This window comes from Phocoena phocoena, chromosome 2 (assembly GCF_963924675.1).
Source record: "Phocoena phocoena chromosome 2, mPhoPho1.1, whole genome shotgun sequence".
Lineage (NCBI taxonomy): Eukaryota > Metazoa > Chordata > Mammalia > Artiodactyla > Phocoenidae > Phocoena > Phocoena phocoena.
The window spans coordinates 26,693,393-26,715,431 of record NC_089220.1 but is presented as its reverse complement, the minus strand read 5'-3'; the positions used below and the strand labels follow the sequence as shown (position 1 = coordinate 26,715,431).

The 22,039-nt window shown below is 41.1% G+C and overlaps 1 protein-coding gene across 1 annotated transcript in view; it reads left to right on the top strand.

Moving 5' to 3' along the window:
- The window catches only part of TTLL5 (tubulin tyrosine ligase like 5), a 253,665-nt gene that overhangs the window by 31,019 nt on the left and 200,607 nt on the right, over positions 1-22,039 (top strand). The window contains exons 5-8 of the mRNA XM_065871649.1: positions 507-637; positions 7,941-8,023; positions 14,807-14,876; positions 15,313-15,397. Of these exons, the coding sequence (XP_065727721.1) occupies positions 507-637; positions 7,941-8,023; positions 14,807-14,876; positions 15,313-15,397 (369 nt within the window). The remainder of the gene's footprint in view (positions 1-506; positions 638-7,940; positions 8,024-14,806; positions 14,877-15,312; positions 15,398-22,039) is intronic.

Sequence of the window (22,039 nt, the reverse complement as noted above, 5' to 3'; positions counted from 1 at the left end):
GAGAGATGTGACCCTGGAACATTCGTTTTTAAAGAAACTCTATAGGTGATTCTTATGTACACTAAAATTTGAGGATCTCTGCTCTAGATCTGAAGAGGACAGTGGGTAAGAAAGAAGTATTGGTGATACCTACATTTGGCAAAGCAACCTTCGATTTTAAGAAATCAACGTGAAAATTTTGAACTGAGGAACAGCTAGAATGCAGTTTTAATGGTTACAGCAAAGATTCTTAGATGGTTTTTAAATAGTGCAACAAACCATAGACTCTTGAATCCAGTCGAGGCCAACTGAAGTGCCTTTTTGTAGTTTGCCAGATTACACTCCCTGATAGGTAGCATTTATTGCCCTAGTTTTAAGGTGATCATTTCCTTGACAAAGTGATAGATTTGGGATATAATACTGTCCTCAGTAACTGCTCATGAACTGTGAACTCTTTAGTATGTGATGACACAGGATAACCTCTGAGTCATAGCGTACTGAAATGGAAATGCTTTTATGAAATTTAGGTCGTATGAACTAACGCGGAAGGACCGACTGTACAAAAACATCATTCGGATGCAGCATACGCACGGATTCAAGGCTTTTCACATCCTCCCACAGACCTTCCTGCTGCCAGCTGAGTACGCGGAATTCTGTAGTAAGTGCTTGACTCCTCATGCTCCATTCTCACCCCCGTCCCCCGTCCCCCATCCCCCATCCCCAGCAGCTGAACTTGGGGCAGATTTACTCCAAGGGCTGCCTCAAGTCAGGAGCCAATCAGGGCTTTTCAGATCCTTAAACAATTGTTTCTTCAGTAAAACAATTGCAGAGATAACTTTAAAACTGTTCTGAGCGTATATGTGTGTATTTATTCTTAATAAGGACATTTATGTAAGGACACATTGGTATTGTATAAATGTGCTCCTGTTTATTACAAAAAGTCTCTTTGTCATTGACAAGAGTTAGTGCCCATGTAAGGATGGATATACTTCTGCATATGAACTACATATGCATCCTTTTTGGTATCTCTCTTCCTCTTGTCATTTAAGGAATATCCCTGTCCCCTCGAATTTTGGACTTGTGTGACTTATGTTCTTTCGGGTACACATATCATGCATCTTTTGGTGTTAGGGTTTAGAGGTACCAGTTAGTCACACTCTCTCTTCTTGGAGTACAGACTAATTGAAAAATATTCATGGGAGCGAAATAGGCATGTGAACGTCTGCTGTGTTGGTGGTAAAGCTGGCTGGGAATGCATGGCCTGCATCTAAGTCTCATTGCTTCTTTTGTCTTGAAGTGAACTTACCTCCCCAGGTCCAAGCAGAGGAGATGGGCTATTTTGGACTCTTCCCCTGTGGCGGGCAATGCCTGCCTCAGTAGGCTTAGAGCACAGAAGTGGCACGAATACAGAGAAGGTGTGAGGCAGGTCTTTTGTGAGAGTCTAAATAGGAAAAATAATAATAGCTAACACTTAATGAACATTTCCCTTCTGTTAGGCCCTCTTCTAAGTGGAGCCTCTATTCTGAGGTAGGTACTGTTATTGTTCCCAGCTTTATAGGTGAGGAGACGAAGGTACAGAGAGGCTAAGTAACTTTCTGTAAGTTATGTGGCTGCAAATGGTGAGATTAGGATCCAGACCCTGCAGTCTGGCTTCAGAAGCCAGGCTCCTCACCACTGTGCTTTGTGGCCAAGACAGTGGGCATATGCACACAATGACCATTTCCCAGGACCACCCATGGGAGAAGTCACTTCTGTGATGAGGATCAGTTATGACACACAGAGAGGACAGCAAGACAGTTTTCTTCTCAGTAAGTCCAAGAAAAAGACACTTCCTGTCTTATAGGTAGAGGAAGCATGGAGAGAGGAAGAGAAATTTTTCTCTAGACTTCCTGACATTTGATTCTTTTAACCTGTTGGACCTAGTGGTCTGGTCTGGTCACACAGTGCGGTGTTCATCCTCTGGGACTTGCATCAGGAATGGTCACAGGGTCTCTTGCTCCCACCTTGGGGAGGCCATTCTTCTGAGAGCACTTGTTTACCCCGCTGGGACCAGTGATTGGCAGTTCAGTGTTTGCCCACAGAAGGCTCTGAAATTGGTCAGAGTAGAGTATTCACTAGATGAATTAAGTTAACTTCAAAGCTACAGTGCACTCAAAGCTGAACATTTATAGTTAGGAATTTTTGTTATGGGATTTTTAGCCATGTTATTGAAACCTCCTGTGCCTTAGCTTCCTCCTCTGTAAAATGGGACTGTTACTAGTACTGACATTGTAGTGTTGTTGGGAAATTTAAATAGGTTAACACATGGAAAGCACTTGGAGTGGTGCCTGATGGGTACTTAATAAATGTGCAATAATATTTCCTATTTCAAGTTATGTAGAGATGTATAGTTATATAATAAAAGTAAAAAATTGTGTAATAAGCCAACATGATAGCATAAAAATACTTCAACTTACATGTTAGCAACATAAAAGCATTCCTGATATGAACTCCCTGCTGTTGAATTCCTATTGAGAAATCAGAGTCCAGAATAATTTCCTAGTAAACACTAAAGGGATATTAAGTTGAAAATTACCTTTCTTCTCTCTGCTATCTCTTATTCTGTGGTTCTTCCCCACCCTTTGGAGGCAGTTTGAGGGCTGGATGCTCATTCAGAAGATTGGATAGAGTTAGAGTTCCTCCATGCATTCAAGCCTGACCTGTGTTTCAGTAGAATTGTTTCTTCAGCATATTTTTTAAAAAATAAATTTATTTATTTCATTTTATTTAATTTTGGCTGCTTTGGGTCTTTGTTGCTGCGTGCAGGCTTTCTCTAGTTGCAGCAAGCAGGGGCTACTCTTCGTTGTGGTGCGCGGGCTTCTCTTGTTGCGGAGCAGGGGCTCTAGGCACATGGGCTCAGTAGTTGTGGCACATGGGCTCAGTAGTTGTGGCGCATGGGCTTAGTTGCTCCGCAGCATGTGGGATCTTCCCAGACCAGGGATCGAAACCCTGTCCCCTGCGTTGGCAGGTGGATTCTTAACAACTGCGCCACCAGGGAAGCCCTGTTTCTTCAGCATATTATTCAAACTCTTATAGTTTCTACATTCTAACAAAAATGAATTCAAAGGGTCAGTAGCACAAATAGAATGAATATAGCTGTAACCCAAAGCCACCACATAGAGCCCCAAGGCAGTTATTACAGGCAAATGATGTTCTTCAGTCTCAAAACAAATCCCTCATTGCTGTTGCCTCCCAAAGACCACAGCGGGGACTTATTGTGTGGTAGAAGAGGGACCAGGGAAGATGTGATGGTAAAGAGGAAGCTTCTTGGTTTCAGTCCTGCCAGGATGCCAGTCATTCTTTGCCAGTAGTCCAGAGTCCGTGACCTCTACACTTAGATCCACTGGGGAGAAATCCAGCATTAGTAGGTCAGTTGTGTTGCTAAGTTTACATATTAGGGGAGAAACTTGCCTCTTCCTACTACTTCCTCTTTCAAAGAGACATTCCTCTTCCTCCTAAAGTCTGTTTTAAGTTCTCTTCATTTCCTCTGCTGTCTACCTAGCATATTATAACTCAGAAATTCCCTTTTCTCCATGACACTTGTGTTCCTGACCTTCCAGTGCTTGCTTGAGCACAGGCAATAAGACATTTTTGAGAAGGCAAGTGACATGAGCAGTTTGGCCTTTAGGAAAATAACTGCATGAAATGAATTGGAAGGAGCAGAGGAAAGAAATACAGTGGTCGCTTTGGAAGTCATAATCCAGGTAAGAAGTGTAGTTAGACTGAGCTAGGTAGCTGGAACAGAACGGAGGCAGTGGAAAGAATGGTAGAATAAACACAGTTTACTAAGTGGCTGTGAGTAGTGAGGCAGAGATCAAAGGTGTGAGTCTGAGAAGCTGGGAGGAGCATTAAGTCTTTAACCAGGGAGTGTAACGAGGAATGTAGAGCAGGGGTCCCCAACCAGAGCAGGGGTCCCCAACCCCCGGGGTTCCTGTTAGGAACCAGACCGCACAGCAGGAGGTGAGCAGCGGGCGAGCAAGTGAAGCTTTACCTGCTGCTCCCCATCGTCCCCACCGCTCGCATTACCGCCTGAACCACCACCCCTGCCCCCCACTCCCCAGCCCCTCGGCTGTGGAACCACGAAACCAGTCCCTGGTGCCAAAAAGGTTGGGGACCACTGACGTAGAGGAAAAGTGTTGAAGGGCAAGAGGAGTGTCACATTTTGGACCTGGTGTGGATTTGAGGTGCCTACAGGCCTGCATGTGGTGATGTTTTGCAGGCAGTTGTAAAGGCAGTTTTGAGTTCTGGCCAGTTATAGGCTCTGGAAGTTGCAGATATGGAGGTGGATGTTACTACCAAGGAAGGGAAAAAGGAAGAGAGGAACTACAGAGAAATCAGAGGGGAGAGAGACCTTGAAGATATGAGCAAGGGAATGAGGTCCCAGAGGAGGCAGGAGAGGGTTTAGTCAAGAGCCCAAGTAGAAGGGTGAGCTTCAGGAAGGAGGGCGTGTCTCTCCCCTAAAAGGAGAGAAAGAAGAAGGCTAAATGGTCATCCAGGTAACATTTTAGATGGAGAGGAAAGCAGGTGAGTGGGTTTATGTTACAGATTCCCAGCCTTCTTGGTGAGAGGGTGATGAGGGCACATACCAGGAATGAGGGGCCTAGGGATGGGTTTGGGTGTTTGAGAGGAGGAGAAAGGCATGTGACTAGCCTGTGAAAGAGCCTTTGAAAGGGAACTGATAAGGAACAGATACGAGGATTGCCTGAAGACTCTAGAGAGACCAGCCAAGGCAGATCTCATGAATTTGTATAGCTTTTTGTTCTAATAAGAAAAAACCTGAAATCCATCTCTGTAGAGACCTAGCCCAGAGACCAAACACTGCCTCAAGAGATGTGAAAGCCTGGATACTGCCAAACTGTTCCCAGTAATTAAAATGTGGGGCTTGGAATATACAGACCAGATCTTGCTAGATTCCTGGTGCCACTGTTGCTAGTGTAACAGTATATAGTACAGTCGGAGGTCTGTGACCCCGAAGAACCTAACTAAGAATCTTGCCAACTGCAGCCACTCCCCAGCTGTGGACAGCTTTCTAAGCAGGGAGAAGGAAGGCAGGGTGGCGCCAATATCAGAAAAGCAGAACTTTCCCCCCACGCCCTGGCAGATTTCTGTTTACTTCTCACTGCCCAGAATTGCATCCTCTGGTCATCTTTAGTTGCAAGAGAGACAGAAATAATTCTAAGGAATGAGCAAAACTTTAATGTCAGCCAGTTAATTTCAGATGACTGGATTTCAAAGTAATCAGTAAATTTATAGAATCATAATAGTAGGATTATGAGAGATCTCATAATTCAAATGACTAAACCTCGCATTTTAAAGATGAGACTGGATAATTTAAGCAGATTGCCCGGAATTAGGAAAGTCAGGATTAGAACTCAGATCTTCCTACGCCTGGTTCAGTGCTCTTTCCATTAGATTGAGCATGCTGCCACCATAGGACCGGTAAGGCACCAGAAAGAGCTGCAGGCCCTGTCTAGTATATCTTTATCCTGACAGGCTGCCAAGCTCTTTGCCTTGCTTTGCTTCTGACCCACATTTTTGGAACCTGTGAAAGAAATCAATCCTTGTTCTGAAATACAGCAAATCAAGGAGAAAGGCCTAGCACGAAGACACTTTTTTTGATATTTAGAATTTCAAGAACATGATAAATGTGAAGCACCAGAAGCAGCAGAAACTTCTGATAAGCCTAGTCCACAAAGTAAGATTTATTAAACGCGTTAGATGGCAGAAGTTGCATTTAGCTAGATTTTCCCTGTTCTGAAAACAAGCATTTTCTGCATCCGCTTGTCACCCCAGGGGGTACTGTCTTCAGACAGGTCTGGCCATTTTCTTCGGCACTGCTGTATGTAGCTCCCTCACTTCCTCTTTGTGAGCTCGGTGTGTCTAATTACTTGCTTAGGGCCTGCCTTTCTGCTGTCTTTTCACTTCTGCATGCCCCATACTAGCAAACTGCGTAACACAGGTTGGGTACTTAGAAGTATTGAATGAATGAATGAAGTTTAAAAATTTTTGTAATTTTTTTGTTTTATTTTACTATTAATTGTTCCTTTTGTTCTCAAACTATTGTATCCTCAGAATTTGGGGAAAATGGCAAAATGGAAAAAATATATAAAATGTATATATATATGCATATATATATATGCATCTATTCAGTGACTTCAGTTTATAGAGATTTAATTTGTCTTATATAAATATGCCATCTATTACAGGAATTTAAAATTATGTAAATTATGTAGGTAATATAGTCACGGTACCCCCCAAAAAATACAAAACAATAATCAGTGAGAAGCCTTTTTTCTCCTCTTTTCCTCAGTCATCCAGTTCTCCCCAGAGGTGATCAGTGTTATTAGTATTTTTACATATCCTTCTAGAGGTATTCTCTGCACTTACTGGCACATGGCTTGAGTGTGTATGTGAAGAGATGGGAGCATACAATACCCAGTGCCCTGCACTTTACTTCTTAACACTCAACAGTCTCTTTGAGCTCATTCCCTCTCTGTTCCTTAATAACATTCTCATTTTGTGTGTCTGCTTAATATTTCATTATGTAGAGCAGGTGTCTGCAAACTACAGCCCTTGTGTCACATCTGGTCCTATGCCTTTTTATATGTATCCCATGAGCTAAAAGTGATTTTTACATTTTTAAATGCTTGAAAAAAATCAAAAGAAGAATAAAATTTCGTGGCATGTGGAAATCATAGGAAATTCAGTGTCCATAAATAAAGGTTTTTTGGGGCCCAGCCATGCTCCTTTGTTTACGTATTGTTTCTGGTAGCTTTTGAGCTACAATGACAGAGTTGAATAGTTGCATGGCCTGCAAAGCCTAAGCTATTTATTATCTGGCTTTTTACCAAAAAATAGTTTGCCGGCCCCTCATATAGATGCAATATAGTGTATTTAATTAGTTGATGGATGTCTTTTGCTATTAAAATGCAGCACTGAATAATCTTGTACAAAGAATGTTTCAGTATGTGTGAGCAGGACTAGAGAATACATTCCCAGAAGTGGAGTTGCTCATGGAGTTTTACATTCTGTGTGGCACATGACATTTTTTCTAATTCTGTGAGGTCACATCAAGGGAAAAAGCAGGGGAGGGTGGCGGAGAGAAGGCAAGGAGGTCTTCTTTCTCTCCTGGTGAAATGGTTTGTGGCACCGACACAAGTCAAGTTCCTGTTGGGAGGCCTTGAAAAGACAGTTTGGCTCCTATCAGAGGGAGAGTCCTTTGTCTCTGCTTCTTTCTCGTGTCCACTGACCTTCCCTAAGTGGAGGCCAGAGCCATCTGCAGGCCTCTGGGACTCCTCATATTGGTTGTGTGTTTTCTTTTCCTACGATCCAAAGGTATTTAAAGCGTAAATCTGAACCTGGGAAAGGAACAAAAGTAAAGGGCACCTTTTAACCACTCGTCAATTATTGTCCTACCTTTCCACTCACATTGTTTTATTTAAGGCGATTTTTTCTTATAAGCTCAGAGAAACTGCTTGAGGAAAGTAACCATATTAGGGAACCTGGCCTTTGACTCACGTTGTCACCGTCTGCAGTGTGAGCCTCTGGAGGTCCTTTAGTTAAAGGAGGCGAGGATATCAAAAATTCGTGAAGGTTGTTTGTGACAGTTATAGACTAACGTCCAGATATTTGCCTTATTTTGTCTTCATCCTCTCATTCAAGAGGGGAAATGGTGGAAGAAATATATTATGTAATATTGCCATCTCTTCCTCTCTTTCCTTTCTCTCTCTTTCTCTGTTTTCATTTTTAAGGCTAGTCCAAAAATACAGGTTATTTTAGTTGCTGTCCTCCACTTATAAATTTGGAAAATTCTTTGGGTACCTGAGTAGATAACTAGTGTTAAAATTTAAGATAATAAACTCATGTCCCTTCTTTCTCTTTGTTTCTTTCTCCCCTATTTTGTCTCCCAATATTTTGAGCAGATTCATATTCAAAGGACCGGGGACCTTGGATAGTAAAACCAGTGGCCTCTTCCAGGGGGCGGGGTGTCTACCTGATCAACAATGTAAGTATGCAGCGGGTGGCATACTTCGCTCTGTGTTTGTTCTTCCCTGCTTCACCCTTTGTCTTAGCTACTAAGTCTGCATTCAGAAGTGTGATTTGAGGATGGGTATGAGTCTACTGTCACCTGACTGGCAGTAACCTCCTCCCATGCCAACAGTTACTCTATGGCTAATAAGTCACTTGATTGAATTTGGGGGGAGGGCAGCCTTTGGTGTCAGCAGAAAAGAGGTACTTTTTCTGCTTTCAGCATTCTGCCTTGTTAATTCCTTGGCACTAAGCATTAATTGGTAGCACATACATTTAGTTCCTATTGTGAGGAGAGCTGTGGGTTCCTGCCCTCAAGGTCATCAAGCAAATTAACCTTAATCTGGCATGGCATCCTTGCTGCTCCTGGCCCCCTCCGTCCCCCCTCTTCTTCTTCCTCCTCCTCATCCTCTTCTTTTTTCAAAAGTCATTAATATCTTGATTCTTTGCAAAATCCTCATTAAAAGTTGTTTTTCAGTTGAATACATATACAAAGTAAATGAAATAAAATCCCAACCCCACTCACTGGCTAGACTAACAACAGTAGTAACCTAATACAGTTGATTTATGTTTCTTCTTTTCTCAACTTTACATTTTGTTTCTAATTCTCAGTTTGATATTCACTGCACTCATATCACCCCCTACCCTTCCTTCCACATTACATCTCTAGCTTTGATTACTTTTTATTATTTTTATATTTTAAAGGTTTATGATATTTACATTCTCTTCAATAACTATGATTCAGTTTCTCTGCTTTATCTATAAATTGAGTAAAAAATTTTAACTCAAATAGAAACTTTACAGATGGGAATTCTGAAATTTAACCAATATTTCAGTCTGGGTCTTTGTTCATTCTTCCTCCTGGACCTTTGGTCAGCCCTTTCAATCTAGAAGCTAGTGTTTTTCTTTAGTTCAGGAAAAATCATTCATTTTTTGTCTATGCTTCTGCTTCTGGAACTCCTTTTTGAGGCATTCTGGGTGTTTACTTCATGTCAACTTTCCTCTCATTTTAAATTCTCTGTCTTTTCCCATCTTTATCTTCTGGATCACCAGTGTGAGCTCTGTCCATTTTATCATTCATTCCATCTACTGTATTTCTATATTGGCTATCGTAAGGTACAAACACTCTTATTTTCTCATTTGCCTTTTTTTTTTTTCTTTTGTGATAACAGCCTGTTGTTGCTTAATAGATGCAGTTTGCTGGCGGGTCTTTCTGAGGATACGAATTGAAAGTTTTTTAAAGTTCTCTTTTGTTTCACCAATTTTCATGAGATCGTGTTTTTTTTTTTTCCTGCTGTTGGGTTTTCTCAATTTCAGTGACCTTAGATGTTGAGTCACACTGATGAACAAGACTAGACTGATAGAAATTTTGACGGCTGGCCTGGGTTTCAGTGTAGGACTGATTCCCTAATAACATCTCACTGGGCAGGAGGCTGACTGTGCTTTGTGTGAGGGCAAAGTGTGTTGAATGTCAGGCCGCACCTCAGGTGGATATGGGTGAGGAAGCGTGCTTCTTCCTTCCCCCTTGCCAAAACAGGGCCTGCCTGATTGTGGATATAAAGGAAGAGTTTGGTGATTTCCTTGTGGGGCGGTGCTACCCTTCCTCTCTCTTCAACTTTGTGTCTGCTGTAAGGATGCAGTGGCCTCAAGTTCCACTCCTCTGTGGGATCCCTGTGCCCACCCACAGAAGGTGTCCTCCCGAGACAGTTGTTAGGTTTCATCCTGAGGGTAAAGCTTTGGTTGCTGGAGAAGGCCTGTTGGCCGCACTGTTTTAAATGCTGTTTGTTATTTAATTAATTATCTGATTCTTGTCCGTTGGCTCCCTCTTGCTCTTCGTGTTAGTTCACTGCCAGCATGGAACTTCTCAGAAGTCTCCTTGGGAAGATCACCCTCACCTCTGATATTTGGGGCTGGGGCTTCTTCTGCTCTGTTTCCTCAACCTGTTCCTATCTTCTTTCTGTCTTTCAGGATTTCCTTAAACCTTTGGTCTTTTGTTGGCTCCTTTAACTGTTTTCTAGCCTTGTTATCATTTCAGACGTTTAAAAATATCTACTCTGGGGCTTCCCTGGTGGCGCAGTGGTTGGGAGTCCGCCTGCTGATGCAGGGGACGCAGGTTTGTGCCCCGGTCCGGGAGGATCCCACATGCCGCGGAGCGGCTGGGCCCATGGGCCATGGCCGCTGGGCCTGCGTGTCCGGAGCCTGTGCTCTGCAGCGGGAGAGGCCACGGCAGTGAGAGGCCCGCGTATCGCATTAAAAAATAAATAAATAAATAAAATGTCTACTCTGTCCTTACGGTGGGACCCTGGAAGGGAAGAGGGGGAGGCGGATATGCCATGTGTGTGGTCGGTACACCATCCCAAATTCCCCAGTTCTCTTTCTTTTCACATGGTCTGAGCTATTTCCTATATGTGCAGAAACTAACTTTCTAAGGGGTCTTTCATATGGGAAAATCCTTAAATTCAGTCTGGACTAAAAACTCTACAGTAAACACTGATGGCCAGCCCTTTCATGCTGAAGAAATATAGGCTCTGGTTCTGAGGCAGTAGCTATACAGCCCCAAGCCCAGGCTACAAGTTCTGCTACCTGACCCTGGGTCACTCTGGAGGGCCTTTTGCCCTGGGTCTCTTATGACAGAAGGCACTGCTCATAAGCCTTGGATCTCTCTTTTCTTGTCTCTCTTCTGACCTTGGTGTGAAGGCTCCTGTCCAACAGCTTTTCCTTCAGCTTCGTGCCAGGAGCTCCAGTGTTGTTTGAATCTCATAGACGGCACTAGTTTGGGTTTGGGTTTTAGCTGCCAAATGGAATTGCTATTGAAAGTCAACTGTGGTACAAGTTTGCTTTTTATTTTCTTAGACATGAGTCAAAAAGAATAGGATCTATTCCCAGCTCATCTGGGACTTTTTTCTCTTGGAATGCTCTTTTGCCCTGGTGATTTGTTATTTTAAAACCAACATCATAAAGAATAGAAAAGTTAAACTTTCTTTGGTGGGGCTGAGAACCCCATGCCCTGACTCTTCCCTGGATGCCGCGCGCGTCTCATAAAGGGGGTGACAAGTCTTTAGAGAATGCATTTGGCAGGCTCTACTTCTCCCTCCCACATCTCCCTGGGCTGACTCCCTAGAGACCCCCTGCAGAGATCAAAGTACTTGGCAGGACCCTTTGCCTGCCACCTCCCGCTCAGTGAAGCTTTGGAATGAGTCTGATTCTTTGAGGTCTTTGGTGGAAGTGCCAGACAGAAGCCTGGGAAGATGCCAGCAAGCACCAGGGGAGCTGGCAACATGTGGACATAATGGCAAGATATTCCCATTTTTCTCCAAATCTGGAATTTTATCACCTTTTACCCAGACCTACAAACCATGCAGTTAATACTCCTCTCTCCCTCCTTACACACAAGGCCTAACCATCTCCTCTTTTCCATACCTGGATCCTTTCCCATGGAATATGTGACCCATTAGCCAACTGGATGAAGTAACTCTTTCCAAGGCTGCTGCCTGCTTTCCTTTTAGATTCAAGGGGGAGGGAGAGGGAGTGCTCCAGTGGAGGGTCTGCAAGCAGAGCTAGTGTGAGTGGGTGAGGGATGGGGGAGGGAGGGCAGAGTTAGGTGTGAGGGCCAAATAAAAACATCTCTCCCTGTCTTCCCACTGGAGTGAGGAATGAGAGGGCCTCTTATTAAAAATTCCCCCTAATAGTCATAACCTTTTGGAAAATATCTGCAAATAGCAACTTTTACCATTATGAGAATAGGATAAAGGATAGAAGAAGGATTACTTTTATGTAATACTGAAGAGAGAGGAGTGTGAGCTCCTACAGATGGAAGCATCTTGGCTGATTGGCGAACGTGGTCTCTTAATGATGTGCTTTTTAGCTCTGAAAATACAGCATAAAGGAAAAGAGTTGTGTTTGCTCCAGCTCCTGCAGTAACCGTGACTAAATGCCATATTTTCCCAATTTAGTATATTCAAATCGAGGAGGGAAAAGATCTGGTGTTTTCTGATTAAGGTATGAATTTGATTTGTGGAAGTCAAATTTAGTCATCCTTGTCTCACACATTATTCATGGTAAATAAAATACTAGTGTTTTCTCTGAGATTTTGAAGTATCAGGAGAGTATTTTGGTCACTCTTTTCACTCCAATATTTGTGAATATAATTCCGTACAGCTCTCTTGTTTCTATTTGTTTATGTTTTCTTAGGTGCTCTCCATTTTTTCTCATTGTTCAACAAATATTTAGGGAGTCCCTGTTGTGTGCCAGGTGCTGCCACTCCTTAAAGGCTTTTCAGGAATAGGGATCATCTCCTAATTCTTATGTATCTTCATTATAAATCAGTGCACTGCTCTGAGCAGAATGGTGTGTGGCGCGTCGTGAGGAATGCTGTTGAGTTGTGGAACTCAGTAAATGGAACCACATAGATACTATTGAGTTTGCAATAATAATGCTAACTGATATTTCTTGAGCATCTACTATGTGCCTACCACTGTACCTTCCAAATATAATCTCACTTAGACTTTATGAGAACCCTAAGAGGTAGTTACTATTCCTTCCATAGTAAGTGAAGATTTTAACTCGTCTTGCTGATTCCAGAGCGTGCCCTCTTAACCACTGTACCAGTCTACCTTACAATAACTTAACAGATACCATGAGCTTTAATCTTAAAGTTGAATTAGAAAAATGGATGGGTTTCCAACTTTCCCAACAATTCAGATTCTTGCTTTAGCATACTTGGGAGGGCAGTTTGAGCTTAGAATTCACATCATTTAAAATGAGTTAACTGGGGATGGATGAAAAGGAGACAGGCTTGAAGATGTCAAAAATTTCGTTAGTTGCTTATCAGTATGTTACACTATACAAAAAAACTGTACTCAAACAATTCTTTTCTTCCGTGAGCTTACAATTTAATTACTAGTGCAGATAGAAACGAGAGGTATAGACCATTGAACAAATACTAAAGTTACCGAAATAATGTAAGAGATTATGTTCTGCATAATTCAAAGGACAAATGTATATGATGAGGAAGAGAAGAGAGGAAATGGGCATGGATGTTAGATGTGTCATAGAGTGAAGACCATTACCATTGCAGTCTCTGGTTCCAAGTAGAGTTGGGTGGTTACATATCTGTTGTAGCCCGTAGGTGTTACTTAGTAGAAAAAGAGCTGCAATTGTTTAATTTTAGGTTTGGAAGCCTGCAGCTTGCTTCTTTGTACTGTGATTGCACCAGTTCTTACATACTAAGCTGACTCAAAATAGAGATAGTACGTGTGAGAAACTGATCAGGAAATGGTGTGGGTCACCAAGTCCAGAGTATGAATCAGTAGTGATGTTGTAGTGTCCGTATGATGCATAGAGATGGCTTGTGAAGTTGTGTTCTGAGTTTGAGATGGCAGCAGTGGGAAATGAAAGAGGAATCTCATTATCTTGACCCTGGAGTTGCTTCTTGTGGTTGTGTATGATGTTATGGGTCACACAATTATCCTTATTTTATAACTGTAGTACTTGGGATGGCAAATGCATTATTATAAAGGCAAACTTTTGGGTTTGGACAGTTATTTTAGGTCAGAACTTGTGAGAAAAGGTGCAAATAGTGCTTAAGAATTAAGCTTCTGAGGCAGACTGCCTGGGTTCAAATGGTGCTCTATCACTTACTAGCTGTGGGACTTTGAGCAGGTTCCTAACCCTCTCTGACTCTTCCCTCATCTGTAATATTTGGATGGTGTTATACCTACCATGGGTTGGACGAAGATTAAATGAAATAATACTTGTGAAGGATTAGAACAGTGTTGGCACATAGCAAATCTTCAGTACATTTATTAAAATTTTTTTCCTGCAAATGTTAATAGTGTTTCTGTTGTTGCTACTATAGCTGCTATCATCACAGTTATCATTATAGCCACTTCCCTTTTGGAGTTCTTTTGTCCTGTATGGATTGTGGTGACTGACAACTGATTTTTCTGTTTTAGTCTCACTTGGAATTGTTCTTCCAGATCTCTTTCCACTCTGCAGCCTCACGTCTTGCACTTGGAGGTGTGCTGCTTTGTGTTCTTTTAAATTCTATATATTTGCTGTCCCTCTACTCAAACATCAAACTCTTTGGGAGTAGGGATTGGGCCCTGTGAGGGCAGGGATTGCATTTGTTTCATTCATCACTGTATCCCCAGTGCCTTATACAATACCCATCATACTCACCATTATTTATTGTATAGACAGCTCTTCTTCATTGAAAAAAGTATTTAAAAGATCTAGTTCATTCTTTACCTGCAGTGGCATAGCAAGCACTATTGAGTGAGTCAGTGAAATATCCATCCCATTTCACAGGGAAAATGCCGGGATCCATTGTGGAAAGATCTGTAAGTTCTCTGAGCAACTTGATGAAAGCCTTCCTGTAAGAATAATGGTACTATTCTAAAATATCCAACATGCTTTACATTTGGGAGGAAGCAAGTTTTAATTTATTTTTTAAGTAGCTTTTATTTTCTTGGCATGTAAATATTTAATATCACGTATATAAATCTTTGAAGCTGTTTAGGCTCTATTATGAGAGGTGCTGTGTAAATTTTGTTTTCCCCCATTATAATTGGATTCTCACAGTGTTTATGGAAGTGGTGTGTTATATGGCCAATTAATATATGGGTAACTTAGAGGAAACCTTTTCTTAGAGTTTTAGTTTTCCATATTATCATTTCTAAATGGTTAAGAACTTTGCTCCTTTATTGTAAGTCAGGATTCCTTTGCATTTCTACCTTTCATTCTTCTCTTTACTCAACAGCCAAACCAGATTTCCCTGGAAGAGAACATCTTGGTCTCCCGTTATATTAACAACCCCCTGCTCATAGATGGTGAGTTGTGATTAGGTCTTTGACTGGATTGGGCTAGATCGTACTAAATTTTTTTTTAATGTTTTTATAGTCTTCTCTATTAAGTCTTTATTAAGCTAGTGTGAAATTCTTGGCAACTGTGGCTCCAGAGATGAAGCTGGTTCCTTACCTACCTCACGGTATTATTTTGAAGTTGATTTTGACATAATAAAAAAGAAAGTGCTTTATATGTTACAACAGAAACAAATATATATGAAAACTGTACAATGCATGTATATATATATTTACAATGTATGGTATAATTATTTGTCCTCAAAAGGGAAGGTGTGTGGGCAGTGTATGTTTCATGGGGAGAGGAGGACTGTCTTTCATATTTCTTTGTTACATTGTACTATTCCTTCTGTAACAGAAGACAAATGAGCTTAGCTTTACCTGTGTACCCCAATTTTTTTGCCAGATTTCAAGTTTGACGTGCGCCTCTATGTGCTTGTGACTTCCTATGATCCTCTTGTCATCTATCTCTATGAAGAAGGACTGGCTAGGTAAGAGACCTTGAGCGGAGGGTGTTTATTCGAGTTGACCCATTAAAGAGTGTATTAAGATCAGGTTGTTTTTTTCTGTTGTATTCAACTCAGGAAAATAAGAGTGTCCCCAGATGGGCTTCAGATTACAGAAATCAGTCTTATCACTTCACAGTCTCTCTTGCATATCCACGCATATGAACAAGCATTTGTATGTAAACACACACCTTTCCCAGCAGGGATCCAGGGTCACATTGTATTTTCATGCAATGGCAATTGGTATGAAGATCCTAGGGCCACTGTTGTTCACAAATGGTCTAAAAAGGAAAAAAAAAAAAAATCTCACATGTGTATACCTGTTATATACCAAGCATTTATTTTAATGCTCACAACAACCTTAAAGTCGTTGCATTTTTGCAGTTGCGGAAACTGAGGCTTTGCGTAAGGGAACTTCAAGTCACTCCCTTGAGGTCTCCAGCAGGTGGATAGTGGAGTGGGAATTTGAACCCCTGGATCTGACTCCAGAGCTGAAGGCTTGAGCTGTTTCATGCCCTCTTGTATTCAGGGTGGGCATTAGCTGCTTTTTTTTTTTTTTTTTCACCTACAAGCCTGTAATATATTTTACAGTGATTATATATATAAAATATATATATATATTATATGTATATAATATATATTATATATATAAATATATATATATTTCTGTTTTTCTTGAGGTACTTCTTAAGTTTTAAGGTAGTGTGACTTACAAAATAAAGTTCAACTTATAATAATTTGAATTTTCATTTCCCATATCCATAGGATTTTACAGGTGACTGTTTTTTTTAGACCCTTTAAATTGTTTAAAATAAGCATATAACTTTGGTGTGCTTGTGTTCTTTTCTCTCACAAAGCTTATATATATATATATATATATATATATATATATATATATATTTCCCCCACAAAACATATATATATATTTTACCAAAGAACTCTGAAGTTCTTTTTATGCATAGTTTTCTTATAGAGCATAGCAGTTTAGGAGGTGGTTTGCATCTGTAAAAAGCATGGCCTATATATGTTTCTGTATTTTAGGAAATGTACATCAAAGATGGGAAATACCGTGGATAAAAGAAGGCTACATATTTAGGTGTAGGTGCTTTGAGACATATCATTGTACTCTGACAACTGTTCTTTTAGAATCGGATTTCAATTATTTTTTAGACTAAAATTTTTGGTGCATCGTGTGATTAGAGTCAGAGGGTGAGAACAGTTAACCAGATTCTACCTGGTTGAGCTATGTCTTCCCTTCACCTCTAGGTGGCAGTGACAGCATCTATAAGCATGGTCACATTCTTAACTAAGATTTGAGTTTGAACCCTGGGAACACTGAAGGCCACGGAAGCTCCCTAGTTCTGGCCTCTGGTTCCTTGAAAATTGAGGAGGGAGAAAACTAAAATATTTCTCAGTTTTTAGTTAAAGGGCTGAACCAGGTATCTGGGCACAAACTGCTAATCTAATCAGATTTTCATCGGAAAGAAGTTTTCTGTAGTGTTTTTAGACACATGTGCTCTCATATTTTGAAGTATAGGGATAAAAGCTGAGTCTCCATATTATCTAGAGCAAAAAGAAGGTGAAATAAGGTCTCTTACTTCTGCTCAGATGTATAAGATGCTGAGGATTTTCCATTTTGTAATATGAGATGTCTGAGCTTTCCCTCCTTAGTATCATGAGCTTCTTCAACCTTCTCCCTCCACTCATCCTCACCCAGCTTGTCTCCTGTACCCTTCTCGGGAACCGATTATGTCCTGCCATGAACTGGACTTCTTTTTTTTGCGGTACGCGGGCCCCTCACTGCTGTGGCCTCTCCTGCCGCGGAGCACAGGCTCCAGACGCGCAGGCCCAGTGGCCATGGCTCACGGGCCCAGCTGCTCCGCGGCATGTGGGATCCTCCCGGACCGGGGCACGAACCCGTGTTCCCTGCATCGGCAGGCGGACTCTCAACCACTGCGCCACCAGGGAAGCCCTGAACTGGACTTCTTGAATAGGGAAAAGACCTCAAGTTTATGCTTACTGTGTGTCTCAAGGATATCATAGCAATATGTTCTGCAAATTATTCCAAAGGTATTTCACCCACAGTATTAATAGCCCTTGCTATTGGTAAAATTCGGCATTGTTTTAAAGCCTCACTGGCTCAGATGCAAAATGAGAACAATACTAATATTTATTATAGGACTTACTGCAGATGTGCTAGTGCTTTGGCTATTGGCTGTGTGTTGGAAGTCAGAACCCATTGAATTGAGTAACTCTTCTCTTGCCTCCAGCAGGAACTGAGTATATATATTTATATATTTTAAAAATGGATGCTCTTTCTTAGAATAATTTGGAAAACAAATTTGTAAAAATTTGGATTAAACTGAACCAAAAGAAAAAGAATTTTCAGGGTTTTGGCTATTTTACCTAAAAGTATAGGCGAATATAAAAGCTTCACAGTAGTACATTATGACAGGCTATTAGCCAGTCCTGCAAGGGGTGCATTGCTCTGCACAATAACTTCCATGTGCCTAAGTCCCTGTGTCTTAACCACTGTGTATCTTGGCACTCATCTCCTGCTTCTTAATCCTCAGAAGCCATTCGACTGTCTCATTACTTTCAACAATAGTCTACAGCATCTCCAGATCTGCAGCCTCTAGTAATCTTGGGTCACGTTTGTTTTAAATAGACATTACTGAAGGTAATCAGTTTGGGATGAGATCACTAGACCATTTTACTTTGAGGCTCAAAAAGGAAAACCATAATCTTTCCTAAAGAGACAGAACTGGTGGCAGTGTAATTGGTTTCCTTCTTCAGAAAAGAAGGGTCTTATCCCATATCACTTCTGTTTGGGGCCTCAGAATTCATGTTTAATGACAGAAAGATTAAGTTGATTTCATAAGACGGTTCTGTGAAGTAAGAATTTTGTGTAAATTCTTTACCTTCTTAAATTTACTAAAGAAAATGACCCTAAATAGTTTCTTTCTAGATTAATCATTTCAGTTGTCCTTGCTTTATTAACATAGGAAGTAGAAAGACTCTCATTATTTTCTTATACGTGGGCACAATATTGAGGCGTTTTAAAAAATTGTCTTAGTGGTGTTTGAGTCCAGTGTTTTGCCCCTTCCTACTTTTTGAGTTTCATGTGTATGTTACTGTTTTACACCAGCAGGGGGCGCTCAAGTTTCCAGAGAGGGGTGCTTTTCTCTACCAAAATGGTGTAGGGTTTTTTTCCTGACAGAGGTGGAATCCAAAAAGACTTTGTTCTGGATTTTACAGTTTTAGGTGGATCCAGTATGTGGTCTAAATGATTTGACGAGGCCCTTTTTTGAGACAAAGCTAATAGCCAAATTTTCACTGAAACAGGAAAAATTTAAAGTTGAAAAAAATTAAAACAAAATTGAGTTGAAAATCAAATGTGCTGTCATATTAGAGACCCAAAGATAGGTAACACTGTCAGCTGCAGGGAAATGAAAGTGCTCGTCCGGAGAACTGGGAGAGCTCCATCCACACGGTGGGTTGGGAAGATGGGTCACTGAGAAGGCCCGGGTCAGGGACCGCCTCTCTTCTACTCAGCCATATTATTCAGTGGAAATTCAGAAGATATCCCAAAGCATTTGTAATGCCTCTGCCTTCCTCCCCACCCCCAGTTACTTCTTCAGTAGCCTTCCTTGCTAATTAACACTGGCTCCGCAGGGATATTTACCTTTTCTCTGCTGGATTCCTGTGGTTTTGAAAGAATTCAGGTACTTGCCGGTTGCCAAGGAATTCAGATTACCTCACAGGCCGCACACTGTCCAGAATCTGCCATAGCAGCAAGAGGGGGAAGAGACACCAACAAGGGGAAGAAAACCCTCTCCAGTGCTCATTGTCACCCTCCCTGGCAGGCCCTTAACTGTTTGTGAAGTTTGAGTCATTTCTGGCTCTGAAGACCAGGGGATCAGGATGGTAATCCCCTCCCAGACGGCTCCGCAGGGCGCTGCCTAGTCACTGCAGCACTTTGGCAGTCTCCCGGCCGCAGCTGGTTGACAGCAGATCAGAGAGCTCTTGGGCCTCTTGTTCTCTTCCATAAGATTTTTCTGGGTCAGGCCAGGATGAAACCCAGTGGCTCCTGGCAAGGCTGCCTGAGGTGCTGTCTCTTCATCCTCCAGGCCTTTCTGGTGCTGAATGGTTACACCTGCTGAAAGATAACACAATGTGCCAGGGTCTCCTGAGAGTTGGCCTCCCTTACTTTGTACATTTGTAGTGAATGTTTGTTAGAACATGTAGCTATCAAAGCAGGGTTGGGGGGTTCGGTTTAACTGTCCTACATCTAGACTCTCTATAACTCTGACTATGGTGTCGTATTCGTAGAAGAACAAAGTAGTTTTTGAACGGGGGAAGAGAGTTCCAAAGACCCCACTAACTCTGCTTTCCTTCTTGTTTGAGTTCCATGTTGGTAAAGTTCCTGAACAAGCAACTCAGCTGTAGTTTCGGTTAGTGCTTATCAGGTACCTACTATATGTCTAACATTGAAACCCTTCCTTCACATACACATTCAAGAGTTTGAGACGATTATCATCATTGTATTGATTCTCACTGAGAAACATTAGAAAGCAAAAAGGAAATGTAGTTTTTGATTTAAGAATTTGTCAGAATAAAGGTAATCTATATATATTTTAATGTGGCAAAAAAAGAGAGAAAAGGGCATATAGTTCTCTGTTCATCATAGGTGGTGAAATAGAGCTCAGGGTTTCAGATTTACAAAGAAAGTAGGAACCCCCCCATTCCTTTTTTCTTTTTTTTTTTTGTTTAAAGGTCAAGGCTATGAAATTCTGTCATGAGAACTTTTCCTAAATCTTGATTTCATTAAGAGGGAGGTTCAAGACTTAATTCATCATGTAAATTTCAGTATGTGTTAGGAGCAGTGTTTGCAAACTTGGTTGTGGGCTACCTAGTAGAGAATTATCTCTTTTAGGTGTTTCTAATAAAGAAATTGTGTTGAAGCTTTCAGACCTAAATAGGGTGAAATTTGATATGTGAAGATCTAAATCACAAGTCACAAACTTAAATGCTTACAAGGACATTCACTGAAAAGTTTGGCCCAGTGGAGACTGGAGAACCAGAGATCACATGTCCCACCTGAAGGGTATTTACTATTCATTGGCAGCAAATCATTGATATGTGGTAGTGCTGTGGTCTGAATGCTACCTCCCAATTTCATATGTGGAAATACTAACCCCCGAGGTGATGGTATTAGGAGATGGGGACTTTGGGAGGTGATTAGGTCATGAGGGTGGAGCCCTCATGAATATGATTAGTGCCCTTTAATATAAGAGTCCCTGCAGGGATTCTTCACCCCTTCCACCCTGTGAGGACACAGCAGGAAGGTGCTGTCTGTCTGCTTGCATCTTGACCTTGGACTTCCAGCCAACAGAAATAAATTTCTGTGATTTGTAAGCTACACACTTTATGCAGTTTATAGTATTTTGTTATGGCAGCCTGAATGGACCAAGACAAGTGGTATTGCCAGATCTTCTGGTTTTTTAAGGGAGGCTGAAAAATCTAGATTTTTATTGAGAAACTTTTGTTTGTAAACTTTTAATTTTGAAACCATTTCAAAGTTATGGGAAAGCTGTAAAACTAGTATGAAGAACTGCCTTTTAACTTTCCTCTAGAGACCACAGTCAAATTTGGCCATCTGTCCTGATAATGTTCTTTATAACAGAAAGCTCCAAATCCAGGATCACATGTTATATTTAGTTGTCAAGTCTCTTCAGTCTCCTTTGATCTGGAACATTTACTCTGTCTTTTCTTGACTTTCATGACTTTAGCATTTTTTAAGATTTAGGCCGGTCATTTTGTAGAATGGCCCTCAATTTGTGTTTGTCTGATATTTTTTCATAATTAGACTGAGGTTATGTATTTTTGGCCAGAATGTCACAGAAGTGATGCCATGTTCTCATTGCATTAGATCCGATGGTACATGATAACTATTTAGTGGTGTTTGAGCACTTAAGACAATGTCTGGCAGATTTCTCCACTGTAAATTTACTTTGTTTTCCCCTCTGTAATTAATAAATATCTTATGAAGAGATACTTTGAGACCATGTAAAATCTCATTCTTCATCTCACTTTCACCCAACAATTTTAATATTCATTGATGTTTCTTGCCTGAATGAATTATTACTGTGATGGTTGTGGAATAATGATTTTCTAATTCCATCATTCCTTTTACTTTTATTATTTGGCATTTTACTCCCAGGAAGAGTTTTCTCTCCATCCTGTTCATTTATTTATATACACCAATGTGGACTTAAGGATTCCTGTGTTATTTAATGGGTTGTAATCCTTTACTATCGTGATTCATTTTGATGCTCAAATTGTCCCAGATTTGGCCAACGGGAGCCCGTTTAAGCTGACTTTTGTGTCCTTCTGACATGTCCCCTCATTCTTTGAGCACAAGATATTTCAGGCTCATCTTCTTTCTCTGTCCCAGCCTGGAATCAACTATTTTCTCCAAGGAGCAGTGGTTGCTTTTAATGGAGGATAGTATTTAGACATACAGATCCAGGTGCTAGATATGCTTATTGCTCTGGGGTGTCTCTGCTATCAGGTCCTTGCAATGGACATACCTAGGAAATACGTGTATAGATATACGTACATGTA